General features: G+C 37.8%; 1 protein-coding gene across 1 annotated transcript; it reads left to right on the top strand.

Moving 5' to 3' along the window:
- Window positions 1-40: 40 nt before the first annotated feature.
- pik3ca (phosphatidylinositol-4,5-bisphosphate 3-kinase catalytic subunit alpha) lies at window positions 41-24712 on the top strand. Its single transcript, NM_001126500.1, is given in 21 exon segments — window positions 41-183; window positions 3808-4242; window positions 6358-6567; window positions 8042-8292; window positions 9413-9658; window positions 10435-10520; window positions 10789-10894; window positions 13235-13387; window positions 13498-13632; window positions 15736-15860; window positions 16332-16413; window positions 17076-17240; window positions 17462-17565; window positions 19094-19265; window positions 19585-19691; window positions 20923-21044; window positions 21670-21748; window positions 22323-22493; window positions 23612-23729; window positions 23803-23954; window positions 24445-24712. Coding segments are annotated over 20 exon segments (3198 nt in total). The 5' UTR covers window positions 41-183; window positions 3808-3890; the 3' UTR covers window positions 24707-24712.

The following is a 24712-nucleotide window of genomic DNA, read 5'->3' as shown; positions in this document are numbered from 1 at the left end:
TGTGACGCCAGCATCTCGCGAGATGAGACTTGTGGCGTCGGGATTAGCTGTCAGGCTGGAGCCAAAGAGCTACACATTAATGGCGATGCGGGACGTTTAAGCAGCGATACGGGACTGTGGGTTTTATTAAGAAAATCAAGTGCCCCACGAAAAGTGAGGCTGTTGGGCAGTATGCGGCTGGGGGTGAGTACATGTAGTTTTGCATCACAATATGTTCAGGCTAAATTCCTGGACATCAGTAGCGTCAAACTTGTTGGCTTTCAGCTGTTGTTGAACTGGAAATTCCAGCACCACCCAATGGGCACCCAGCTGTTCCGGTTGCTAGGGGTTCCCTCTTCTTAAACCCCAGCCCCGAACTGCCATTGGGCTTCCATCCTGTTGCCTGCAGTGCTGGTCATCTGGTACGTTCCGGCTAGGGTTAGCCTTTACACATCTGGACAGCTATCGGCATACACATTGATAACAGGATGTTGCCTCCATGGACAAAGCCATGTGGTTTGTTGCTGAACTAAGTGCTCACATCAGTAGAGCTTGTGTATCTTATGCTAACCCTACTAAGAATGGGGTTTGGCTGTACCTCTCAACATGCTTTGTCGGGAAATATGGAGCCATAAAGGTTATATAGTCGGCCTTACAGATATATTGAGAAATCATGTTACATAAGTGTATAGTTTTGTATGTAATTGTACCTAGCATTGCTTTTCTCACACTGCGTTACAATCTGCCATTTATGCTTATGGACATCCTTGTCTGGTATCAGCCTTTCCACTTGATGGACAATCTCAAAGCAGTCAACTGAGTGTTTTGTTTTCTTTGTATCTGTATGGAACTGTTTTTAATTTGGTAGATCAGCCTCTCCCGCTTGTCAGTCTTGTTGTGGTGGGCTGTCCTCTCTTCCAAGCAACATGTATTGTGAGGCATGTTTAATAGGACCTGTGGGACAAAGCAGCCCTTACAACTCTTTGGAGTCACCGTTGGGATTCAGTCAGTTGTGTTTCATAGTGTTTAGCTGCTGTTGTCTCCTTCCTGTAATATTTTCCTTTCTCATCTAACATTTTGGCATGTGATCTATCATTAACACATTAAATGGGTTTATTGCAATATTTTTCTTTATGATTGGACGTCATGTATAATTTTATTTGCTGCTTAGGTATGACACAGAACTAGCTTCACAGCTGTTGCTGGCATGTTAGTGGTATATACAAATAATCTTATGTAGTAATGGTAGGTTTGCTAAAACTTTCCTTCACTTTTTGTCAATTAGCTTTGCATTTGTGATGTGCATTGTGTGAAGGACTGTACAGATTCCTATAAGGTACAGTCCGCATCCCAGATATACATGCGCACACACATTTTCTGCTGCTGATGTTGTATCAACTTTTTTTATACACACTCCCAGTTGTCTAGGGAAGCACACATAAGCAACTTGCAGTGTTTATGTGTGACATCAGAAGGAAAGAGTCTGTTGTATCAGAGGGTAAACAAGGAAGAGGTGAGCAGGAATACACATACTATGATGGGGGTTTTTTTTTATTTATATGGTCACTGTATGTAGAGATTCATAAGACAGACATACACGTTGTATAGAGCACATATTAAAAATAATTCAGATTTATAAAAGATATAATTCTTGCTCTTTATAGCATAATTTTCCATGCTCACCAAATAGATTGTTCAATTCATGTTTTTAGTACAGGGCAAATTAAACCGACAACAGTCTTTCCATTCTTTACCTGAATAAGATCTTCTTCAACCTGGATAAGGTTAAGTAGTGAAGGGGCAGTGAAGAACCATACATGTTACAGAAGTGGTGCCTTAGATAAGAGTTAAAGAAGCCATGAAAAATCATGCAAATCAGCCAGCTGGCGAAAGCAAGTCTTGGCAGAAGACCCTAAGTAGACTGCAATGTCATTGCTGTAAAAAGGGGCCTACAATAACCAACTATACCATACACCTACCCACACAAGCCATTTTTCATCTGTAGTTATAAAGTACTAAACTAGTTTGACAGTATTAGCCTACTGTTAATATTGATAACTGAGATCAGTGTGTTGGTCTTTTATTATTACTTTGTAGTGCTTGAATTATTCCTATCAGTTTTGAGAAGGAGATCTGACCTGAAACTAAAACATTTGCTTTCCCAGCACTGGGCTTCTTTTGTTCCCTGCTATTGCACTGGGATTAGTGGTCTGGCAGGGATTCAGTAGGAGCAGTACTGACTCACTGCAAAAATAGCGGGCTTGTTTGTTATCCTGGACTTTGCTGGTTTCACTTCTTGTATGATGCATACAGTACTTCAGATATAAGAGTTTGACATATGAGCCATAAAAAATTAAACCGATCCCTAACTTCTAGCCCTGTTAATATCATCTATTTATATTGCTCAAGGTATGTACAAATGCATTATGTCAAAGTACTGTGTTGTAGCATTACAAAGGATTTACATCAGGATGAAACCAAGATGAGCAGACCCAGTACGTATTCTAAACATTTAATCTTACATTTTCATCCTGCATCCTGTCATTTATTTATTCCTGTTTTTAGCTATTGAATAGAAGCATACTTTTTTTTTTTAATGGAATTTTATTTTAGAACTGATCATTTCCTTCACTTGTTTTGTTGTTCTCGTTGTAGGTGTATGGCTTCCCCTTGCCATGCTTCCCTTCCTGTTATAAAGGAAACACAGTGAAATGAGGATGTGGGTTGGTTTTAGGACAATTATCAGTCTAACATTTACAGACCCTTTCTAGTGATTTATACAGACTGTTAATTTACTTTCTATGATTAACATAAACAAAGTTATTACCGTATATATCTGGCTCATACCTTTTGCAGTCAGATATTGTTACACTGTGAGTGCAGTTTCAGTTTGTCAGAATGTCTAGAATTTAAAACTGCTTCACAAGTAATTGACCAGTAAAGCCAAAATGTTTTGGTCCTGGTGTTGGCCTATGTGGAACAACACAGAGAAGTTATCGGTGCGAAAATGCATACATTCATATTTTTGTGCTTATATGCGCAGGCTGCAGGATTCACACAGGCCGAATCTGGGCCTGTCAATGGAGCTATAGGGGTGTGTGCATAAGAGCAGATCCACTTTCCTCCACGTCCTGGTCCCCCGTTTTATTTCAGTTCATTATTTGTGCATTCAATTTATTATTTGTTCATTCATTATCCGTATTAGAGCAGTAGAAAAACCATTTGCCACAATTTAAGCACAGATACTCAAAACTATTTAGCAGGCACCCACTATTATGCTTTAACTTTGGCAGCACAATTCTATGGTGAGGGTAAAAACATGAAGATTTGTATCCATTTGACACGATCAGTTTGTACTTCCTGGTAACAGATAACACGAGACATTGTAAGGTATTTGGTAGCCTCTATGTGGACTGGCAGCCTACAGAAGGTTCTGTTTGGCAGAACACCTGTTTTATTGTGCCTCCAGAATTTGCCTTCAAGCCAGCAATCTAAAAATAAGCACCTGCTGTGAGGCCACCATCCAAGAGTTTGGTAAGCAACATGTTGCGGTTCACTGATCTAGATTATAGTGGCATGCATGTAAAAATATTATCGTCTGCGGTGGTTATTGTCAAAGATTGTGTTGTCGCCTCTAATGAATAAGCAGAATGTCTCAAATTTGCACACCCATAGCACATTACAGAAAGTTATATTTGTGTTGTAAAAGTGCCATTTAATCACATTTGGCTTTTTATTTAAAGCAGTATTATGCGTTAATTTTCTTAAAACTTGCACAAACTTTTCAGTTTTTTTTTATTTCTGAATGTGTATTTCTTTCTTTTTAAGGTTCCACATGTACGCATACAAGAATAATGCAATTTTATGACATCTAAAACTTTATTTGAGAAGGAAGACGCAGTTACGTAATCATGCCGCCAAGACCTTCCTCTGGTGAACTATGGGGCATCCATTTGATGCCCCCAAGAATTCTAGTGGAATGCCTATTACCAAATGGAATGGTGGTGGTTTTAGAATGTCTTCGCGAAGCGACCCTTGTGAATATCAAACATGAGCTCTTTAAAGAGGCCCGAAAGTACCCACTTTACCATCTACTCCAAGATGAGTCCTCTTATATTTTTGTGAGTGTTACCCAGGAAGCAGAAAGAGAAGAATTTTTTGACGAGACCCGCCGCCTCTGTGATCTTCGACTGTTCCAACCTTTCTTGAAAGTAGTTGAGCCTGTTGGAAACAGAGAAGAGAAAATACTTAATCGAGAAATCGGTAACAACTAGTTTCTTATTAATGATAGGATGGTAGTTTTTCTTTATCTTCTTTGTAACACATAGATAGGGATGGTCAACATATAGCATGATTTCATACATTTGGTGCTTGTGAGTCTTCTACATAGATAGTGTAGATTTAGATGCTTTTCTTTTGTCAGGGCTGAAACCTTGGCTGAAAGACACACACATTGTGTAATAATGCAGATTCATGTTTTATGGGAAAGCTGGCCCACCTACAAAAATGCCTGTGTCATCACCCTCCCCCCCCTTACTTTGACTCATCCATGATCTATGATACATAAACACAGGGGATGACTTTGCTTTCTCAAGGGAAAAGCCTAGCAAAAGCCTTCATCTGTTAATGAAAGAGAAAGCTACTCTACAATAGTAAACATAAAACCCAGTATTAACTTACAGTTTTGTCAACACTTCCTTGTAAATTAGGCTTATAAGAGAATGGGTCAAATTGATCCTTTAGATAAAGTAACCCTGACTAAGTTGAGCATTTAGTCATATAGGGGTTTACAAACTGAGTTTCAATTGTGTTTATTGTTTCTGTAAGCTCCAGTAGATATAGTCACTATAGAATGAGGTAAGTTACCTTCCGTGTTCCCATGTGGAGGAATGTACAAAAAAGCCACCACAGATAAATACAGATGCAAACACCCAAGTCTAAGGGCTCTGGCACACGGGGAGATTAGTCGCCCGCGACAAATCTCCCTGTTCGTGGGCGACTAATCTCCCCGAGTTGCCTTCACCTGCCATCCCACCGGCGACAATGCAAGTCGCTGGTGGGATGGCACACGCAGCGGCGCGATTTCGGAAAATCGCCGAAAAAGACTCGCGAGGCTTTTTCTGCGATTTGTGCGAAATCGCGCCGCCGCATGTGCCATCCCACCGGCGACTCACATTGTCGCCGGTGGGATGGCAGGTGAAGGCAACTCGGGGAGATTAGTCGCCCGCGAACAGGGAGTTTTGTCGCGGGCGACTAATCTCCCCGTGTGCCAGAGCCCTAAAGGCCCTTAAAGGCTGTCTGCGTGTGATGTTAGTTGTTTTGTTTTCAGATACTGTAATTGTTACTTTATCTGAGCTTTAGTGGCACACATTCCCTTGGTTTCAGCTAGGTCATGACATGGGGAGGGGCGTTAGGGAAAAGAATTTTGGACAGTATTGTTTTCCTTCATTCTATGTGTATGTTCCTTGAGTTAGGTGAGGTCGGTGAGGCCAATAACACAGATGTTTAGTAAATGATTACTACTTTCATGCTGTCAACTCTGATATTTTTTTTATGTTCATTTTTTAGGATGTGCTGTTTTGTTTTGTGTAATTGATGTTCCAAGTATTTTAGATCTTTTACATTTTTCCTCATCCACTTCTGTGGGTGATTCCAAGAGAATTGCATTACCAAGCATATGGATAATATCAGTAAGGTTATACTAGATTAATTAGGTTGGCATTTCTCTAATGTGGTCCTTAATGTTTTTTAGTAAACCACAGCGAAATGCCTTTTCCATGTATGGAATTTTATTTTGGTTATCCAGATAATCATTTTGAATCCAGATTAATATAAAATACACAATTGTATAGTCAATTACATTTAGATGTGGGGTTTTTTTTTCACTACGGTCCATTAAGTATCCACTTAAAAGGCCAGGGAATAATCGCTTAATGTTTATGAAATATAATTAATCTAGGACTGATAAGTTTCTGGGCAGCTCAGAATACACCAGCTCTCAGAAATGAAAGTGATAGTGTCATACTTATACTTATGTGTTGCATTAGTTTTACTATCTAACCCATTTCAATTTGAATAACTACCTGTTTTGGGTTTTTTTTTTTACTTTTAACTAATTATGTGGTACATGCTTGGCAGAAAGAGCCTTTTCTTTTAAGCACATATGGCATACGTGTTTGGCAGTTAAAGGATTACATTATCTAACATACAACTTTTTGTCTTGCTTGTTTCAGAAACAGTACATTAATATCTCAGTTATCGAACTTACTTTTTTTTTTATATATATATATTTGATGCATTTATTGCTCACTAAAGACCTGCGTGTGTTCATGACATAAATGATCTGAATTAAGCTTTAATTTTCATTTTTCTTTAAAGGCTTTGCCATTGGAATGCCAGTTTGCGAATTTGATATGGTAAAGGATTCAGAGGTTCAGGATTTTAGAAAAAATATCCTTAATGTTTGTAAAGATTCAGTTGAACTTCGTGATGCTAATGGACCGATCAGCAGAGCATTGTATGTTTACCCACCTAATGTAGAGTCCTCTTCAGAGCTTCCCAAACACATAGAAAGCAAGCTAGATAAAGGTAAGGTGCTACAGTGACAATTAACAGTGTGTTTTCCTTAGACAATTGAGTTTTGATTAAAAAAAATCTATAATAAGGTACATACAGCTGCTTTCGCGTACTTTCGTATAAGGGTTGATTAACTAAAGGTGGATAAGCGTTATTGCATGCTTTTTTGCGTTAAAATGGACGTGAATAAAATGCGCGATTCGCTAAAGTATCGCATGCGTTAAGTCACATATTGCGTGCGTTAAATAGCGCACAGCCGAATGCATTAATTAGTGAATAGAAATACTATTAATGTATGATTCACAAATACATATGAGGCGTTAAACGCACTAAATAGCACTAAAAACTCATTCGTCTGTGCGAAAATTAACACCTAGTTGGGGCAGGCGGTAATTATAGAAAAGTACAGTTCATGAGCTTTTGGCAACACAATATGGACTTTGCAGTGTGATTTATTCAAGTCTGTGTTGGCCCTAGAGTGATGCATCCTCCAGTTTGCAGGGAAATGGTCATTTTCAGAACAGTAGTTTTCCAAAAGTAATGGCGTGTATGGCTAATATGGCGTGCGTTTTTTTGCACGCAGCAACAATTTGTGCATGCTGCGTTAATTAGTGCGCGTTGCATCAAATACCGCTCGAAAATAGTCTTCGTGACTTAAATAACACAAAGAGCATCACGTCTAAATTAATGCAAGTATCCTTGAATCGTGCGTTAAGTCGCGAAAAATAAGACGCAATAAACTTTTTAACACATGCTATAAATAGTGCTCGTTTTAACGCACTTTAGTGAATCAACCCCATAGTGTATTGTGCTTAAAAAAAAAAAAAAAAAGTGATTTGGGCAGTATAAATGACCCTTTACATAAAAAGCTCATTTACATTAACTACACTGCTGCCTGAAGAAGTCTCTGATTTAGATGTAAGAATTATGGCACCTGTGACATTGACAGCTGCAGTTCATAGGAAATGCTCAGAAGTGAGTTTTTGAGCAATGCCTGTTTGTCATTGCCAGTATTAACCTGTCATCACCAATGTGTTCCCAATTATTTTCAGCTGGAAGCTGTGACGTTATATAGAGCTTTTTGCCTCCTTGGCTTTCTTTTAAAAGCACCCCTTGTAGCTATAGCCATAAAAACAGAATAATCAAGAAAAAAAAAGAGTTTACAAGAGCAAACCAAAAAAAAATTAATTTTTAAAAATACATGTGATGTGTAATTTAAAAAAAGTACAATCAAAATATCCTTAAAAGCTTTAGGTACTGGATTTTTATGTAAAATGCATGTACTTCAGACTCCCACATGTGAGTATTGCTGCAAGTATTAAAAAAAAAAAGTCCCATTCTCTTAGATGCATAATAAAGCCAAATATGTACTGTTTCTATCACAGAAGAATTTCTGCATTATTTTGTTGTTTCGTTGTCTCTGAATCTTTATAAGCCATTATAACTTTATTATGTTATATCCTTACTGACAGATTTATTCTTTTAGGGCAAATAATTGTGGTCATATGGGTCATTGTATCTCCTAACAATGAAAAGCAGAAGTATTCTTTGAAGATAAACCATGATTGTGTGCCAGAACATGTAATAGCTGAAGCTATCAGGAAGAAAACAAGGAGCATGCTACTGTCGTCAGAACAGCTAAAGCTTTGCGTTCTAGAGTACCAAGGAAAATACATCTTGAAAGTTTGTGGATGTGATGAGTATTTGTTGGAAAAGTATCCATTGAGTCAGTATAAGGTGAGAATTGGATTTGGAAGAATATATTTTTTTTTCTCTTCTGCAGTTTTGCTTAAAGAACTTAAAGGAACAGTAACACCAAAAAATTTATATATTTCAAAGAAATTAAACTATACTGTACTGCTGCCCTGCACTGGTAAAAGTTTTGTGTTTGCTTCAGAAACATTACTAGAGTTTATATAAATCCTGGTGTGTAGCCATGGGGGCAGCCATTCAAAAGAAGAAAAGGTACAGGTTATATAGCAGCTAACAGATAAACCCTGTGCCTTTTCTCCTTTTTTCCCGCTTGAATGGCTGCCCCCATGGCTACACAGCAGCTTATTTATATAAACTATATTAGGGCTCTGGCACACGGGGGAGATTAGTCGCCCGCGACAAAACTCCCTGTTCGCGGGCGACTAATCTTCCCGAGTTGCCATGACCCGCCATCCTGCCGGCGGGATGGCACACGCGGCAGCGCGATTTCCCGAAATCGCCGGCGGGATGGCGGGTCATGGCAACTCGGGGAGATTAGTCGCCCGCGAACAGGGAGTTTTGTCGCGGGCGACTAATCTCCCCCGTGTGCCAGAGCCCTTAGTGTTACTGAAGCAAACACTCCAGTTTTAACAGTGCAGGGCCACAGTACATTATATTTCAATTACTTTAAAACACTTTCATTTTTTGGTGTTACTGTTCCTTTAAGTTACCAAAGTAAATAAAGCCTTAATAGTTCCAAGCATATGTTACGTATTGTTACACTGTGCTTTCTATTCTGTGTAGTGTAAAACTGAGTTTTCAAAGTATCTTTAAGCATATCTGACATAAGACTTTGAGAGGGTATGGTTAAGCTGGCCATACATAAACAAAGCACTGCATGTTTGGCCACCTCATCAAACAAGTGGATCTTTGCCCAGGTGGTGGGCTAAAACAGGCTGATCCAGTCGTTTGATCCAATTATTTTAAATATAATCAATAAGCAATTATAATAGAATTGAAGCCTTTTCAGTTGCAGGCCGGAAAGGCAGAATAAGAAAGCTAATAATTTAAAAAACATTTTCAAACTGCCAATGCATCCTATGTGCAAAATAATTTTTTTAGTAACAATTGTTAATCCAATACTTTGTGCATTTTTTTCACCCAGTATATAAGAAGCTGTATAATGCTTGGTCGGATGCCTAATTTAATGTTAATGGCTAAAGATAGCCTGTACAGTCAAATTCCAGTGGATGTATTTACAATGCCATCGTATTCAAGGAGGATTTCCACAGCAGCACCATACATGAACGGAGAAGCTTCAGCCAAGTCATTGTGGGCAATCAACAGTACTCTTAGAATAAAAATCCTTTGTGCCACATATGTCAATGTAAACATTCGAGACATTGATAAGGTAATGGGAATGTTGAAATTCTGTACCTAGGGCCACATGGGCTACATTGTAGTTGGAAAGATGTAGATTGTTTTTGTTTCTTATTTTGTCACCTTATTTTGTCATGCACAACAGAAAACAAACGTGCCCATCTACAATTGTTAAATTTAGGTTTTGTTTGAATTTTAATACTCCGTTATACCTAAACCCATAAGAATTTGCCCAAGTGAATCCAGAAGTTTGCTTTCATTAGGGACTAAGAGTGTTTTGGCCTATATTGCATGCATTGCTAAATTTTCAGGCAATAGAAGTTTGTGCTTGTAGGTCATTTTAAAAAATGGAAGGCAATTTTTGGTTTTAGGACCCACCCACATTTAGACTACTCGAAAACAAGTGCAGTGGCCAAAATACTCAATTGAATACTCACATTGAATTGCTTTAAGACTTCATTTTTCTGAAAAACTGTAAACAAACATTTTAGTCCAATCTGAATTTTTGACAGCCGTGTTCAAATTTAACTATTCAGTTAGACTTTAGCTCACTGAATGATTTATGAAGATGAGGAATGCTCTAAAATCATGAAAGATCCAAATCGGAACCCCAATTTGCATACTTGAATTAGCAAAATGCTAGGAATAAGTTTACAAGTGAGAAGAAATCTGCATCTTCTGCTGTCATGTGATTTTTAAGGATTCTTAATTTGGACAAATGCAGATCCTGCAGATGAAGGCTCTGATTTGGCCTTAAACCAGTCTTTTTAAATATGTTTAGAGATTTAACCACCTTATTTCTTGCAGATTTATGTTCGAACTGGCATCTATCATGGAGTTGAGCCATTATGTGACAATGTTAACACTCAGAGGGTGCCTTGTTCAAATCCAAGGTAAATAAGTTCTGAATTCTAAACAAATAAACTAATGCCAACCAGTTTCAGCCTTTCTTCTTCTGGATCCACTGGAGGGTAAACTAACCCTCGCAGCCTAGTTACTGATTCAGCTTTTGAGAGGTAGTATATACTGTAGTCTACTTTTCTGCCCACTAAATTTATGCAAATTTTAACTTTGTTACTAATCCTGTCACTTGCTGTTTGGAATGCCCTTTGAGGGAAAAAGGATATTTTCTTTCTTCAACTGCATTTCTGTTTGTTTTAGATGGAATGAATGGCTTTTATATGATATGTTCATTCCTGATTTACCCCGAGCTGCGCGGCTTTGCCTCTCCATCTGCTCCGTAAAGGGAAGGAAGGGTGCCAAAGAAGTAAGTTCACTAATAAATAAGTTAAATCAGTTGTAACAATCTGCATAGATGATTCTCAAGATACTTGAATTAAAATTTGTGCAGGTGACCTATTTGTTTTACCATTGCTTAAAATGTGTTTAAAGTTATGTAATTTAAAAAAAAAATCCTTCTGGGGAAAAAGTTGTCACTTAAATGCTTGCATTCATTTCCTTGTCATGCTATTATTGTGTAACAGTACACTAATAAGTCCTGTTTTTCTCTGGGACATTATCCAAAAGTTTAAACAGAATACAAAACAATTAACGATGTATGTTTGCAGTATTAGACTTTACATGTATTCAGCTGTGTTGACAGATATGAAAAAAACGGAGGGAAGAGCAGCTGTGTTGTTTTAAGAACCAAACTTTATGTATATACAGCAGTATAAGACAGGATGTATAGTTGTATGACAGCAAAGAGAGTGCCATTTTTCCTGTTCAACTCGATACTGCATGTTCCCTGTATAATTCTTGCCCTCTCCTCATTGCAGCCAGTCTAGAGACATGCATGTGTAATGAGCATCTTTACTGGATAACAGCCATAGGCACCTTGTAGTGTCATAGGTTAAGAAGCAGGAAGACCATGTATGACACAGGTAGAATTGAGTGGGGGATCCTAGTACAATAGTCATTACAAAATTTTTATATTAATGCAGAGGTAAAGCTGCACATATTCATTTTATTGAACCTGTCTGTAATAAAAACCATGTATTAGTTATGCATTACTTTAGCGCGATTATGGTGTTTTGATGCCCTAATGATTTTCAGCTCAGCAAACTGGTGACAAAGCTCTCTTCATTTAAGTAGCAACTGCCATTGAAATAAATCAGTGTATTGTTACCTGCCTGCTGAGCTGGAAATGGCTTGGGTCTGTATGTTTAATCCCCTGATAAAGATTTATTCCACATTTCACTGTTCTGCACATGCAATGCAAGGGTATTTTGGGATGTTTTGCTGTCTGTTCATGTGTACATACCTTAAGAGGGCTCTTACATGCATATATTTTTTGATTTGAAGATTGTACAATGTATGCAAATAGTCTACAGCCCCTTTACAGGGGAGCTGTTTTTTTTGTTTTTTTTTACAATAAAAAAAATCTACCAGTCTATAATAGATATTTTCCAGTCTTCCATTTTTCTTCTAATTTTGGAACTAAAAGGCAGAATAAAAAACATTTACATCATTTTGTGTATAATAACAAAACAATGTCTCTGGCAGTCTCCCTTTTCTGCCCTCCCTTATGCATTTGAAGCCAAAACCTATAGGGAAGTGCATACCATAAAATAAAGTACAGAAAAATTATAATCAGCTAGACATGTCAGCATGGTGCAGGGGAACAGGCTACACATTTAGGGCCATGGCAGACATTCTAGCCGGTGGGATGGCATATTGGGGAGATTTGTCGTGCACAACTAATCTCCCCGATATGCCATCCCACCGGCTAGAATGTTAATTGCCGGTGAGATGGCATATGCGTAGCCGAAAACGCCAAAGTTTCCTCTCAAGACAACTTCGGCAAATTGCCGCGTATGCCATCCCACCTGCGATTTACATTTTAGCCGGTGGGATGGCATTTTGGGGAGATTAGTCGCCCACGTCAAGGGAGATTTGTCACGGGCGACTAACCTCCCCATGTGTCACAGCCCATAGGGAATAGAAATAGTGTGAGTGCCTACTTATACATATAAATATAAACATTATATATAGTTGCCAGAGAAAGATACCTAAATTAAATTACCCTTTTCAGATTAACTCTTGGTAAAATGTTTTCCTCTTTATCTGTATGCCTGTGACACAGGCTGCTGCTAGAGAGAGGGACTTGTTTATACATAGCTCATTTCTTTTAATACATTCTCATTAGAGGCAGAGGGGTTTAAGTTGTCTGTGCTATTCTCACAGTGTCATTTTTTTGCTTATAAGGGATGTTGCTGCTATTTTGGATTCTAGAAAGAATGCTAGTTGATGTCCCTCAATGTATCCTCAATTTCTTAAGCATGCATAGTTTTGCATTTTATATAACTTTCTTGGCAGTTACAGGTCAGAAAGCTCTTTTATTGATTTCTGTTACTCAAACCCCAGATGCTGTACTAGGCAAAACATATTTGAAAATTGGTGGTGTAGGTAGGGATGCTACAATCAACAAAAGTAGCACTTTACCACACAGTTTATAACCCATATTTAGGCTGAAATTTAGACATTACAGTTTGATGATAGTGTGCCTTTAGGGAAACTTTTCTAGTTTAAACAGCAATTTAATATAAAAGTAATTGTAAGCTAAAAGAACCCTTGTAGAAATGTCCTATATTTTGTTTTCTTTCAGGAGCACTGCCCTTTAGCTTGGGGAAACATAAACCTGTTTGACTACACAGATACTCTGGTGTCTGGCAAAATGGCTCTAAATTTGTGGCCTGTACCTCATGGGCTAGAGGACTTGTTAAATCCTATTGGAGTGAGTGGCTCCAATCCTAATAAGGTAAGTAAATGTTCTTTCTAGAGTAGCCCAGTAATTATGTTGGGGGTTATTGTCAAGTCGCTTGTTTTTTGGCTATTTTTTTTATTTTCTTTTTTTTTTTTTTTTTTCAGGAAACGCCCTGTTTGGAACTAGAATTTGACTGTTTCAGTAGCCCGGTCAAATTTCCTGATATGACGGCAATAGAAGATCATGCAAATAAAGTTCTGGAACGAGAAATGGGCTATAATTACAGCCATTCTGGACTGGTAAATAATTAATTCCTTTTACTGAACATGGTTCTGTTTTATTTTTTCAACATATACCCTCAAAATCAGAATTCTACTTACTACAGAGTAATACATATGCTGGCATATTATGTCTATTTGTACAGAATGAGAAGTCCTAGTAAATTGTCAGCAGTGGATAGAGCAATATTAGGCTGGCTATGCCTCTATAGAAGGGATGCACCGAATTCACAGTTTTGGAGTTTGGCAAAACCCTGAATCCTCCATAAAAGATTGGGCCAAATATCGAACTAAATCCGAATCCTAATATGCAAACTGTGGCACAGCAAGAGGCGAAAGAATTTCGATTCGATTCGGCCAGGACCTTGGTAACGGCCGAATCATGAACCAAACCCTGGATTCGGTGCATCCCCACTCTACAGATTACAGTTATTTAAAACGGTAATGTTACACCCTTCTAATAATGCAAATTGGACCCTCAGGAGACTATATAGAAGCTGATAAGTAAGCTGGTAGTCAGTCTGCTAGATAGTGACTGCTTAAAAGAATGGTAACCCCAAAAATGTGTGAAAGTGTATAAAAATTATTAAAATTAGGGATGCACCAAACCCACTTTTTTGGGTTCGGCCGAACCCACCCGGAAGGATTCGTCCAAATCCTAATTGGCAAATGCTGATTAGGATTGGAAGGGGTTGAAAAAAAATTTCACTGCCCAATTTACCCTTTCCGAATTCTAATTAGCGTATGCTTATTAGGATTCACTTCAGCCGGGACCGCAGATTCGGCCAAAACCAAATCCTTAAAAAAAAAAGCCGGGATTCGGTGCATCCCTAATTAAAATGTAATGTACTGTTGCCCTGCACCGGCACTACTATAGTTTATATAAAGAAAGCTACTGTGTAGCCATGGGCTAATGTGGCAAGTTTTGTCACACACTTAATATCCTTTAAAGGTGACAAAATATCAGAAAATATCTTTCCTTTCATGTTTATATGAATCCTGTAAAGTAAAACATTTCACGTCATATAGCCTGGGGTAATGCAAGCGAAAGCAGTTTTTTGCCTTCTGCCCTTTCGCAGTTACTGGTGGCGATTCACAACAATACCAATGAAAAGGTGTTTTCAGGCATTTTGTGGTCCCTGTAGTCGCACACATTTTTGGCACAGTGGTTACACGGGTTGGCACTATTTGTTAAAGTTACTTGCGTATATAGCCACTTCTTGCACTTATTTGTTTTGATGCAAAGTGCCAATGTCACCCACCAGTGTACTGACCTAATGAGGCACAACAAAAACCTTAGAAATATCCCGACCTTGCAGCTGCTATTGCACTGCAGTTATGTGCAGAAATGCTGCCTTGTGGCTAACACTTTGCACACTGCACTTGGGCTTGTAAATTAACCCTGCTGCCAAAGCCTACCATGTGCCCTTTCCTTTTGAGTTATGTTAATTCTTTCTTGTGAAGTTTATAATAAAAACACATAAAAACCCTTAAAACGGTTGTAGCTGCTTACAATGAAGGGCTGTTATTTGTACTGAATTTAAATTTGGCCCTGTTCTGTTAAAGGCAGTCTCTGTAATAGGCAAAGTATTACCGCAACTACTTATTTGTTTTTGTTGTTAAATAAAATGGCTAGAAATGCTCTACTGCATGCACACTTATATTTTGGTGATGCTACCATATTTGCGTTGCCAGTGTACTTAAAGTTAATTGTGCTTTGGAAGTCTGTCTTTTGATGTCTTTTGTTGGATTTATAATGCATTGCACACTGCTGTATGTGTGGAGAAAACTCTGGCACTTGAGTAGTGTCAAAGATTTTTCCATGCAGTGGGGAAATGGACAGCACAGCTGCTCTGTGCATTCCAATCCACCAGGCATTCTTGCCCCTAGTTAAATTTCCCTTAATATTTCACTTGCTTTACATCAAAACTTGCAATGGGTATGAGATACATTAAAATTAATGACATGGAAACAGTTACAATAAAAATGCCCAGTCTGTTCATTGTTATTATATTGTAGTAAATGTTTGCAGGCAACTGATCATTTTAAACTTTATTATTCTTAGCCATGATTAGGCAGGCTTTAACAGTAATTGTGAAAAGTCAAGTTTCCTTGCGTTTGCAGAGTAACAGAATTGTTAGAGAAAATGAAGTAAGAGAAAGTGACAAAGAGCAGCTCAAAGCCATTTCTAATCGTGACCCTCTTTCTGAAATTACTGAACAAGAAAAAGAATTCCTTTGGAGCCACAGGTATAGTGACCTTGCTGTGCCAACAAACAAGTATTTTATTGCAGCAATTAAGTGCGCAAAATATACCTCAACCTTTTCACTGATGAGAATGTTTATTGCTGGGCAAGACAGTTTTCACTTATTTGTATGTACACATTCAAATATAGATATTTGGGAGGGCGAGATACTTGTATTTGCAATGACAAAGATGAAATGAAACTTACTTGGCTGCTAATATGGGTTGGGATGTACTTAAGAAATGTTGCCTGTATTCAGTCTGTGGAGCCATTATTTTGTATAGGTAAGCACCCAGATGGCCGTTCCTATATAATGTGTGTGTATTTAGTGACTATCTGTGCATAAACCTAGGGGACATTCAGTAATGTTTGACTTTTTGAACCTAGTGGGGCAGTGGACACCAGCAGTCTAAATTTAAAATAACCTTTATAAACATTCTATATCATTTTGTCTACATTCATTTTGCTTTCGCAGACTTTATTGTCGAAATATACCTGAAATTCTTCCTAAGCTGCTTCTGTCTGTGAAATGGAATTGCAGAGATGATGTTTCACAGGTAAGGCTTTTCTGTCAAATTATTTTGTACCAAGGTGGTTACATTATATTGCTAATTTTAGGAAACACTGAAAAGAAGCTTAGCTAAGTTGCTCAGTTGCTACTATTTGATTATTTTTATTTACACTACCCTGTGTGGGTCTTGCCAGTGTTTCCATGCTGTGTCTGGGTTGGTTTCCCAGCATTGCCTAAAAACATACACCAGAACAATTTCTGCCTGACTACAATATGGTTTTTGTTTAGGTGTTACTTTGTACCAAAAGCAACCGCTGTTTAAGATCAGTAGAGCAGTAGGGCCCAATTTAACAAAGATGATAACAGATAAGCTCTGCAGAATTCAAAGTTTTGTATTGTAAACTATGGGACATAATTTATCAAATAGTAAAACAGAGCTTGCAACAGGCCTCCAGAGGGAAATTCCACTGCTCTGTCCAGTTTTAGTGGTATATTTATCAAAGGGGGAACTCTCACTTTAACTGTTAAATAGGAAAAATACTCAAGCTTAGAAAAATGAAGACCAAATAAAACTTACTTAAAGCTGAACTTCCATGTTTTTTGCCAAAAATAAATTTGAAAATCATTGGAAATAAACCCTACTTTAAAATGGGATACTATTTTTCCTTTAGCTGCTAAGGTGCTGTGTTTTCTATCTCTTTTGTACAGATGTATTGTCTTTTAAAAGAGTGGCCTGCCATCCGGCCAGAACAAGCAATGGAACTGTTGGATTTTAATTACCCAGATCGGATTGTAAGATCATTTGCGGTTTCTTGCCTTGAGAAGTATTTGACAGATGATAAGCTGTCGCAGTATTTGATTCAACTTGTGCAGGTACATTATTTTTCCTTAGTCCTGAAATGGGATTTTAAATCATAACATAACCCCTTCTTCATACTCCCTTCCCTTTCCCTATACTCTTTGCTACCTCCAGTAGCTTCAAATGCTAACCGTATTCCTGATTCAGAGCTAAATAATGATTGGTTTAAATGTTTAGTGTTAAGACTCAACTCAACATTTTTTTTCTATTTTTTTTTTTTTTTTGTTCTTTGCAGGTTATGAAATATGAGCAGTACTTGGACAACCATCTAGTTAGATTTCTGCTGAAAAAGGCTCTGGTCAATCAAAGAATAGGACATTTCTTTTTCTGGCATTTAAAGTATGTAATCTGAAATAAGAACAAATGTCATTTGTAGTAATAATTAAGCACAAGTGAAATATGCACATTAATTTCCCAGGAAATTTGTACTGCAACATTAGAAACCTGGGCAAGGGAGATACACGGGCATCTCCAAAGTTGCAGCAACAATGTTGTAGTACCCCATTATAAGTAGTACAAGATGGTGAGTTTAGTACTCCCATCATGTTCCCGTTGCAGAGAATAGACATGAATCTGCACTCTACAGTATGAGGGGGAAAAAAAAAATCTTACAACAGAGTAACTTTTTTTTCTGTGCTTATGTTAGGTGTAGATTTATATTTCCCCTTTAAATTGCTTTCCCAGAATTATCTAAGGTTGGTTCCTGGTTGTTAATAGACATAGTACATTATATGTAGCCCCATTTGTACTCTAAAGTAAGCCGAAGTTGGTCACATATGTAGTAACTTAAGCCCTCTGCACTTCTAAGTTTTAAAGCAGAATTTCATTTTCTGGGTTCACTTTTATTATGATGTAGACAGTATGGTAAAGCAATTTGCAATTAGGCACCTTAATTGTATTTATTTTTTTTGGAGAATGGATGTTAGGCTGGTTTTTAGTTTGACAGACTGCTACCTGGTTGCTTCTGGTCCCGACAGTTTATACAACACCATGGAACATGAACAAGGGAGGGCATCACAAGCTGGTTGCTAAGGCTTATAAACCTGTCTGTATTAAGTTATACTCAAAACCCCTGTTGTCATCTTATGGATTCTGGAAATTAATTGTTCAACAAAAAAATGTTCATACTTAAAGGTTATCTCCGCCTTCCCTTTTTCCATGAGCTGTCTGAACTTCCAGAAATATAAATCCATTTTTTTTTTTATACACATGTACATGATTCCACTGTTTGAAAGGAAAGCATGATAGTCTGTATTTGCTTTTTGGCACCAGTTCCCCACCATTTGAGGTTTACAGTGTAAAACAAATCCTCTCTCATTCAGAGTGAATTGGTGGATTTATTGGACTATCTGGAAGTTCATATGTTGTGTATGTGCTTTTTTTTTTACATAGGTCCAACTGAATGAGCTTATTTGGAAAAGGGGGATATATTTTCCCTTAAGTATATCTTACATGGTGCTGCTAATTTTATATATTAATAACATTAACTTCTGCATTGAAATATTCCTTAAAATGTCAAAATGTATGTGTTGAATGAAAGATGGGTTTCTTTTTTTTTTTTTTTTTTTTGTCAAAATCTCTTATCTTTTCAAATCACTTAGAGCAAATACTGAATCTTATAGGCAACTGCTAAAATGTCTAACACATCTTTTTTAGATGGGCAGGATCACTGCCAGTACATCCTTTGCCACGCACAACTCTTTACTGTCAAGCACAAATCATAGCACCAGTGCCCCCCCCCCCCCCCCCAGCTCTCCTGCTTTAGTTTCCAGTTTCATGACACAGTTTCAATAAAAAATAATGGTTTGTTCGAATACATTCATAGACCAGGGTGCCATTACCATGTTTGTTGTTCATTTTCTTTCAGGTCAGAAATGCACAACAAAACTGTCAGCCAAAGGTTTGGTCTTTTGCTGGAATCCTATTGCCGTGCATGTGGAATGTATTTAAAGCATTTAAGTAAGCAGGTGGAAGCTATGGAAAAACTGATCAACCTCACAGATATTCTAAAGCAGGAGAAGAAGGATGAGACACAAAAGGTATTTAAAATATAAAATTAATAATTTTTAGGCTTGGTTAGACAGGCTTTTGTTGTAGAGTTTAATATCTGGGTAGGGTTTTTTCATTTGGAATGTTGATTGGACCAACTGCTACAAATTTAGTTTAAATTCAAGTGTGTATGTATATATGTATATAATAAAATATGCAGTCTGTAGAGAGAACTGCTAGATTTTTATTTTTATTTTTTTGTAACTGACCACATTAGTGTGTGTTTGCATGTAGTGTGTATAACACCAGCCAAAAGCTAAGACTGGCAGTGATAACCGGTTTTATGTATAACTGTAAATATACTTCTAGGTGCAAATGAAGTTCCTGGTTGAACAAATGAAGCGGCCAGATTTTATGGATGCATTGCAAGGATTTACGTCTCCTCTGAATCCTGCTCACCAGTTGGGAAACCTCAGGTTGATTTTTTTTTTGTATTTGTCTGTGTAACATTTAAAGAAGTCAAATAATCTATATGTAATGCACCATCCTTTTTACAAGATTACAATTAAAAGTCTGTTCATTTTAAAGGACAAGGAAAGGCAAAGTCACTTGGGGGTTCTAAAATGTTAGGCACCCCCAAGTGACTTAAATCGCCTACCTTTTACCCCGGTGCCCTTGTTCTGAGAGAATAGCACCAGCCCGGGGTAGCTGCGATCGCTTCCTCCTTTCTGCTTCGTGTGCGCGCGCATGCGCAGTAGAGTGAAAAGGCCGAACTTTAACAGAGAAGTCGGCTTTTCACTCTACTGCGCATGCGCCGGTCCCGGGGTCCCGGCAAAATGAAGTAGGAAGGAGGAAGCGCTCACTCGCAGGTACCCCGGGCTGGTGCTGTTTTCTCAGGGGCACTAGCCCGCGGTACAAGATAAGCGATTAAAGTCACTTGGGGGTGCCTAACATTTTGGCTCCCCCAAGTGACTTAGCCTTTCCTTGTCCTTTAATGATCCTGTTAATTGAGTTGCTTTGCACAGAGCATTGGCTCTGCTACTCTCAGCCTATTGTTTTTGGGTTTTTTTGTTTTTTTTGTTTTGTTTTGTTTTTTTTGTTCTTTTTTTGCAGGCTTAGAGAAGCTGATCTGCTCTCTTCCCCAGCTCTGTTGATCTGCACTGAAAAGTACAACCTCTGCTTGTGTGCAGGCACACAGAGCAAGGATCAGCCCTAAAATGCCTGCTTTCACGTTTTCGGGCTGACCTCCGCTTCGCTCCGTTGTGCCTGTGTGCACGTGGAAGCTGTACTTATCAGTGCAAATCAATAGAGCTGGGCATGGGAGCGTTTCTGCTTCTCTTCTCTCAGCCTGCATTGTTTTTAAATATTTTTTGCAGGCTGAGAGCAGCGGAGCTAACACTCCATGTGCCCTGGTCCTTAAACTCGTTCTTAAGTCAGGCCAAACGAGCTACTGAGTTGTTTAGAACCATGTATTTACCAAATTTAAAATTAACAAGAACCTACCCTATAGGCATTGGGAGCACATTTTGGCTCCAAACCAATAGGTAAAGTTTTCCTGCTTTACTGAGGTAGGATAACCTGATGTCTGCTGTATACTTTTCCCTCTAACTGGCTCTGTGAAGAAGAAGCAAACCTTCCCAATTCATCAAGCCTTTACTTGAGATTTGAGGTTGCAAATGAGTAATTGGCTGTATCTTGCATTTCTAGGCTTGAAGAATGCAGGATAATGTCATCTGCAAAAAGACCACTGTGGTTAAACTGGGAAAATCCAGATATTATGTCAGAGATGCTGTTTTTGAATAATGAGATCATCTTTAAAAATGGCGATGGTAAGCTTAATGTTTCTTCAAAAACATGTTTTCCTGCAGAAAGCAGTCCCTTGACCTTGAGCCACATAAGCAATATACCAAATAAATCAAGACATACTGTATGACATGAAATCTCTAATTGCATGGTTTAAAGATAGTGGTATATCAAACCAGTCTGAAAAAACTATGGATGCACACAATTCAGGATTCGGTACCATATACCACACATATAATATTGTGCAAGAAGCAAAAATAGATTTTTATTCACAAAAGTTTCAGTCCCCTAAGATGCCATGGTCAGGGTTGATAACTCTGTAAGATCAGCTTCTATTATAGACAGATATTTTTTGCTTGATGATTTCAGATGACCCTACGCTTAGCTTCTCAGAAGCAGCCCGGAGCATACTGATCAGTATCACTGACACTTTAATCTAGTATGAAAAAAATACTGCATTTTTGCCTGTATTCATTTTTAAGGCTATATGTCTTCCTGATTTATCCTCTCAGCCCCTTAAAATTCTTCATTCTTGGACCCAGATAATTGTGCCAGTCATTCTTTGCTTCCTCCAGGTATATGCCCTGTGAAATGGAACAAGTTAAGATAACAAATAAGATGCTACATATTTTTCTGTTTTCTTTTATTAAGATTTACGACAAGATATGCTCACGCTTCAGATCATAAGAATCATGGAAAACATTTGGCAAAATCAGGGCCTTGATTTACGGTAAGTGTCCAAAAAGAAAACATTATTTTGAGCATAAACAGGATGTCATTTGTAATTAGTGAATTCTAGCAGTAGCCTCTCTATTGCCTTGATGAGGTTAACAAGGCTGAGCCTTTTATCTTTTACAATTTTATCTCTAGGCTATTTAGGAGAGTTAAACTAAAATAAATATGGCAAGAAAGATTAGCAGAAAGTGAGGGTACAATTAATGTCATAATAATATATATATAATAATAATATATAATAATATATAATGTCATAATAGCCAATGCTACAGGTTGATCATGAATTTCTGTTCTGCCAGGTAAAGTGAAAGTAAATTTATTACTATTTAGCCTTGTGTCAAATTTGTACTGTTTATTGTAAGCCAGTCCCTAAGCTCAGTTTACTGATAGGACTTACTGAGGGCGTCTTTGGATGCACAGACCTTTGCTGGAGAAATGAGGTCTACTTTACTATGCTGATTGTTGGTTTTTTAATGATGTCTATTTTGGCTTTCAGTCCATACTGTATCTTATTGATGTTACACATCTATCCTAGCATTTTTTAAAGATGATGCGACTCTCTTCCATAGGATGTTGCCGTATGGTTGCCTGTCAATCGGGGATTGTGTTGGACTTATTGAAGTAGTAAGGTGTTCACATACCATTATGCAGATTCAATGCAAAGGAGGTTTGAAAGGAGCATTGCAGTTCAACAGTCACACATTGCACCAGTGGCTCAAGGATAAAAACAAGGGTGAAACGTAAGTTATGTTTTATCACTGACCCTTTACTTTTCTATTGCAGTTTGGGCACTTGGGAGCCTTGGTAATTGTAATTGGTGTTAGTACTGTGTGAGTAGTGAAATCAAAACAGGCTTTCAGTCTCTATAACCTAACTCTGTCTTAGACACAGTTCATCCATATAGATTGTTAAAGACTCTCTGGCATTTTTACAAGTAAGTATTTGGGGCGGGTCCGGGATATGTTCTTTTTTTACCCTGACCACAGTTCTGTAATTTCTTTTACATCATTTTCTTCTTATGTAGAGACTTGCTTATGTTAGAAATTGCTCCTTGCTATTTTACCAACTTATTGACAAACAGTTTTGGTGCCCACCCAGTCATTATAGTTCGGGGCTTTGCTCCTGTTTGCTCCTCTTTGTTCTGGTCCCGACAGGAGCCAAGATGCAAAAAGCCAGCATTTTCACAAAAAGCATGCTGTGCTTGCTCCTGCATGGGCCTGAAGAAAAGAAGGAAGAGGCATGGCAAATTACCCCAGCCCAGTATTGTCTAAAAAATATACTTTTTTAGTAGTATGTGCTATTGGGTATTTCTAAATAGAAAATTGCTTTTTTTAAGAATTAAGCGCCACCTCCTGGGATCATAGGAATTCTTAAAAAGACAAGGCACACATACATGCTAGGCCCCATCAGCCAATTAATGGACAGTCCTGCCTTTGGCTTCCACACTACTTCCTGTTACAATGAAAGCTGCATTATTTCTGGTTATGTGATCTCTGAGGGAGCACACAGCCCTTTACTAAATGGTGGATCAAGGAAAAGGATGTAAAAGGGCAATATTTACTGATATATATATATAATTTCAGTTTGGCAAGATTCTTTAATAGGTCACTCAGTTTATATTACGGTATCTGTTTTCATTCTGGGGGTATAGTTTTATGTAAAACAATATTTCTGAGAAACCTACCAGACCAAAAACCAAAACCAGTTTTCATATAGCTGTTATATAACCTCTCAGTGTTTGGTAAAAAAAAACTGGTTTGAGCTAAAATCTACTAATAAAAAAAACTAAGTGCACACTGTTTAAAGCTGTGCTGCTAGTTGAACCAGTACTACTGCCTTATCATATAAATTCTTCTAGGTATGATGCTGCCATTGATCTATTCACTCGATCGTGCGCTGGTTACTGTGTTGCAACTTTTATTCTTGGAATAGGTGATCGCCATAACAGTAACATTATGGTTAAAGACAATGGGCAAGTAAGTCACTTTGTTTTCCCTTTTTGTGTTTTTAATGTTTTCTCAGCATATTTAACTTTTTATTTCCCCTCAGCTGTTTCACATAGATTTTGGCCACTTTCTGGATCACAAAAAGAAGAAATTTGGCTATAAACGTGAAAGGGTACCGTTTGTCTTGACTCAAGATTTTCTGATTGTGATCAGCAAGGGAATTCAAGAATGCACGAAAACCAGGGATTTTGAGAGGTGAGAAGCAATGTTAATTATTGATTTAAATGTTCTTCAATAAATCTGGCAAATGGTTTGCATTATATGAAAGCTGTAGTACTACTTAAAGACTACTACTTTTTCTTGTATTAAGTAAAGGCATAAATTGGGTTTATTTTTACTGCATACAATTCAGTATTGATATCTTGTATACTTGTCAAATACACATTATTATAGGAACGCCAAACAGCAGTAACCTATAGCAACCAAAGAGATGCTTGCTTTAAAACTGGCAACCTGTAAACTGGTAACTCCTGTGTAAACTTAGTGCCTTTTATTAAATAACACCCTATAATGGTTTACGTTAAAGATCAATCAGTAACTATGTAAATATGTAACTATGTAAATACCTATTTTAGAAGATTAATGGAATCAACCATATTTAAAAAATGATAGATGTGGCAATTTATGCTCCACTTCATGCTTGTAAAGAAGGTTATTTTATTTCTACTCTCAATTACCCTTTCAGATTTCAAGAGATGTGTTACAAAGCTTACTTAGCAATCCGTCAGCATGCCAACCTTTTCATCAACTTGTTCTCTATGATGCTTGGCTCTGGAATGCCTGAACTGCAATCTTTTGATGATATTGCATATATTCGAAAAACATTAGCATTGGATAAAACTGAACAAGAGGCTTTGGAATACTTCATGAAGCAGATGAATGACGCACATCATGGTGGCTGGACAACAAAAATGGACTGGATCTTCCATACAATAAAGCATCTTTAAACCGAA

Source organism: Xenopus tropicalis, chromosome 5 (genome assembly GCF_000004195.4).
Source record: "Xenopus tropicalis strain Nigerian chromosome 5, UCB_Xtro_10.0, whole genome shotgun sequence".
Taxonomy (NCBI): domain Eukaryota; kingdom Metazoa; phylum Chordata; class Amphibia; order Anura; family Pipidae; genus Xenopus; species Xenopus tropicalis.
This window is presented reverse-complemented; position numbering and strand designations above follow the sequence as displayed.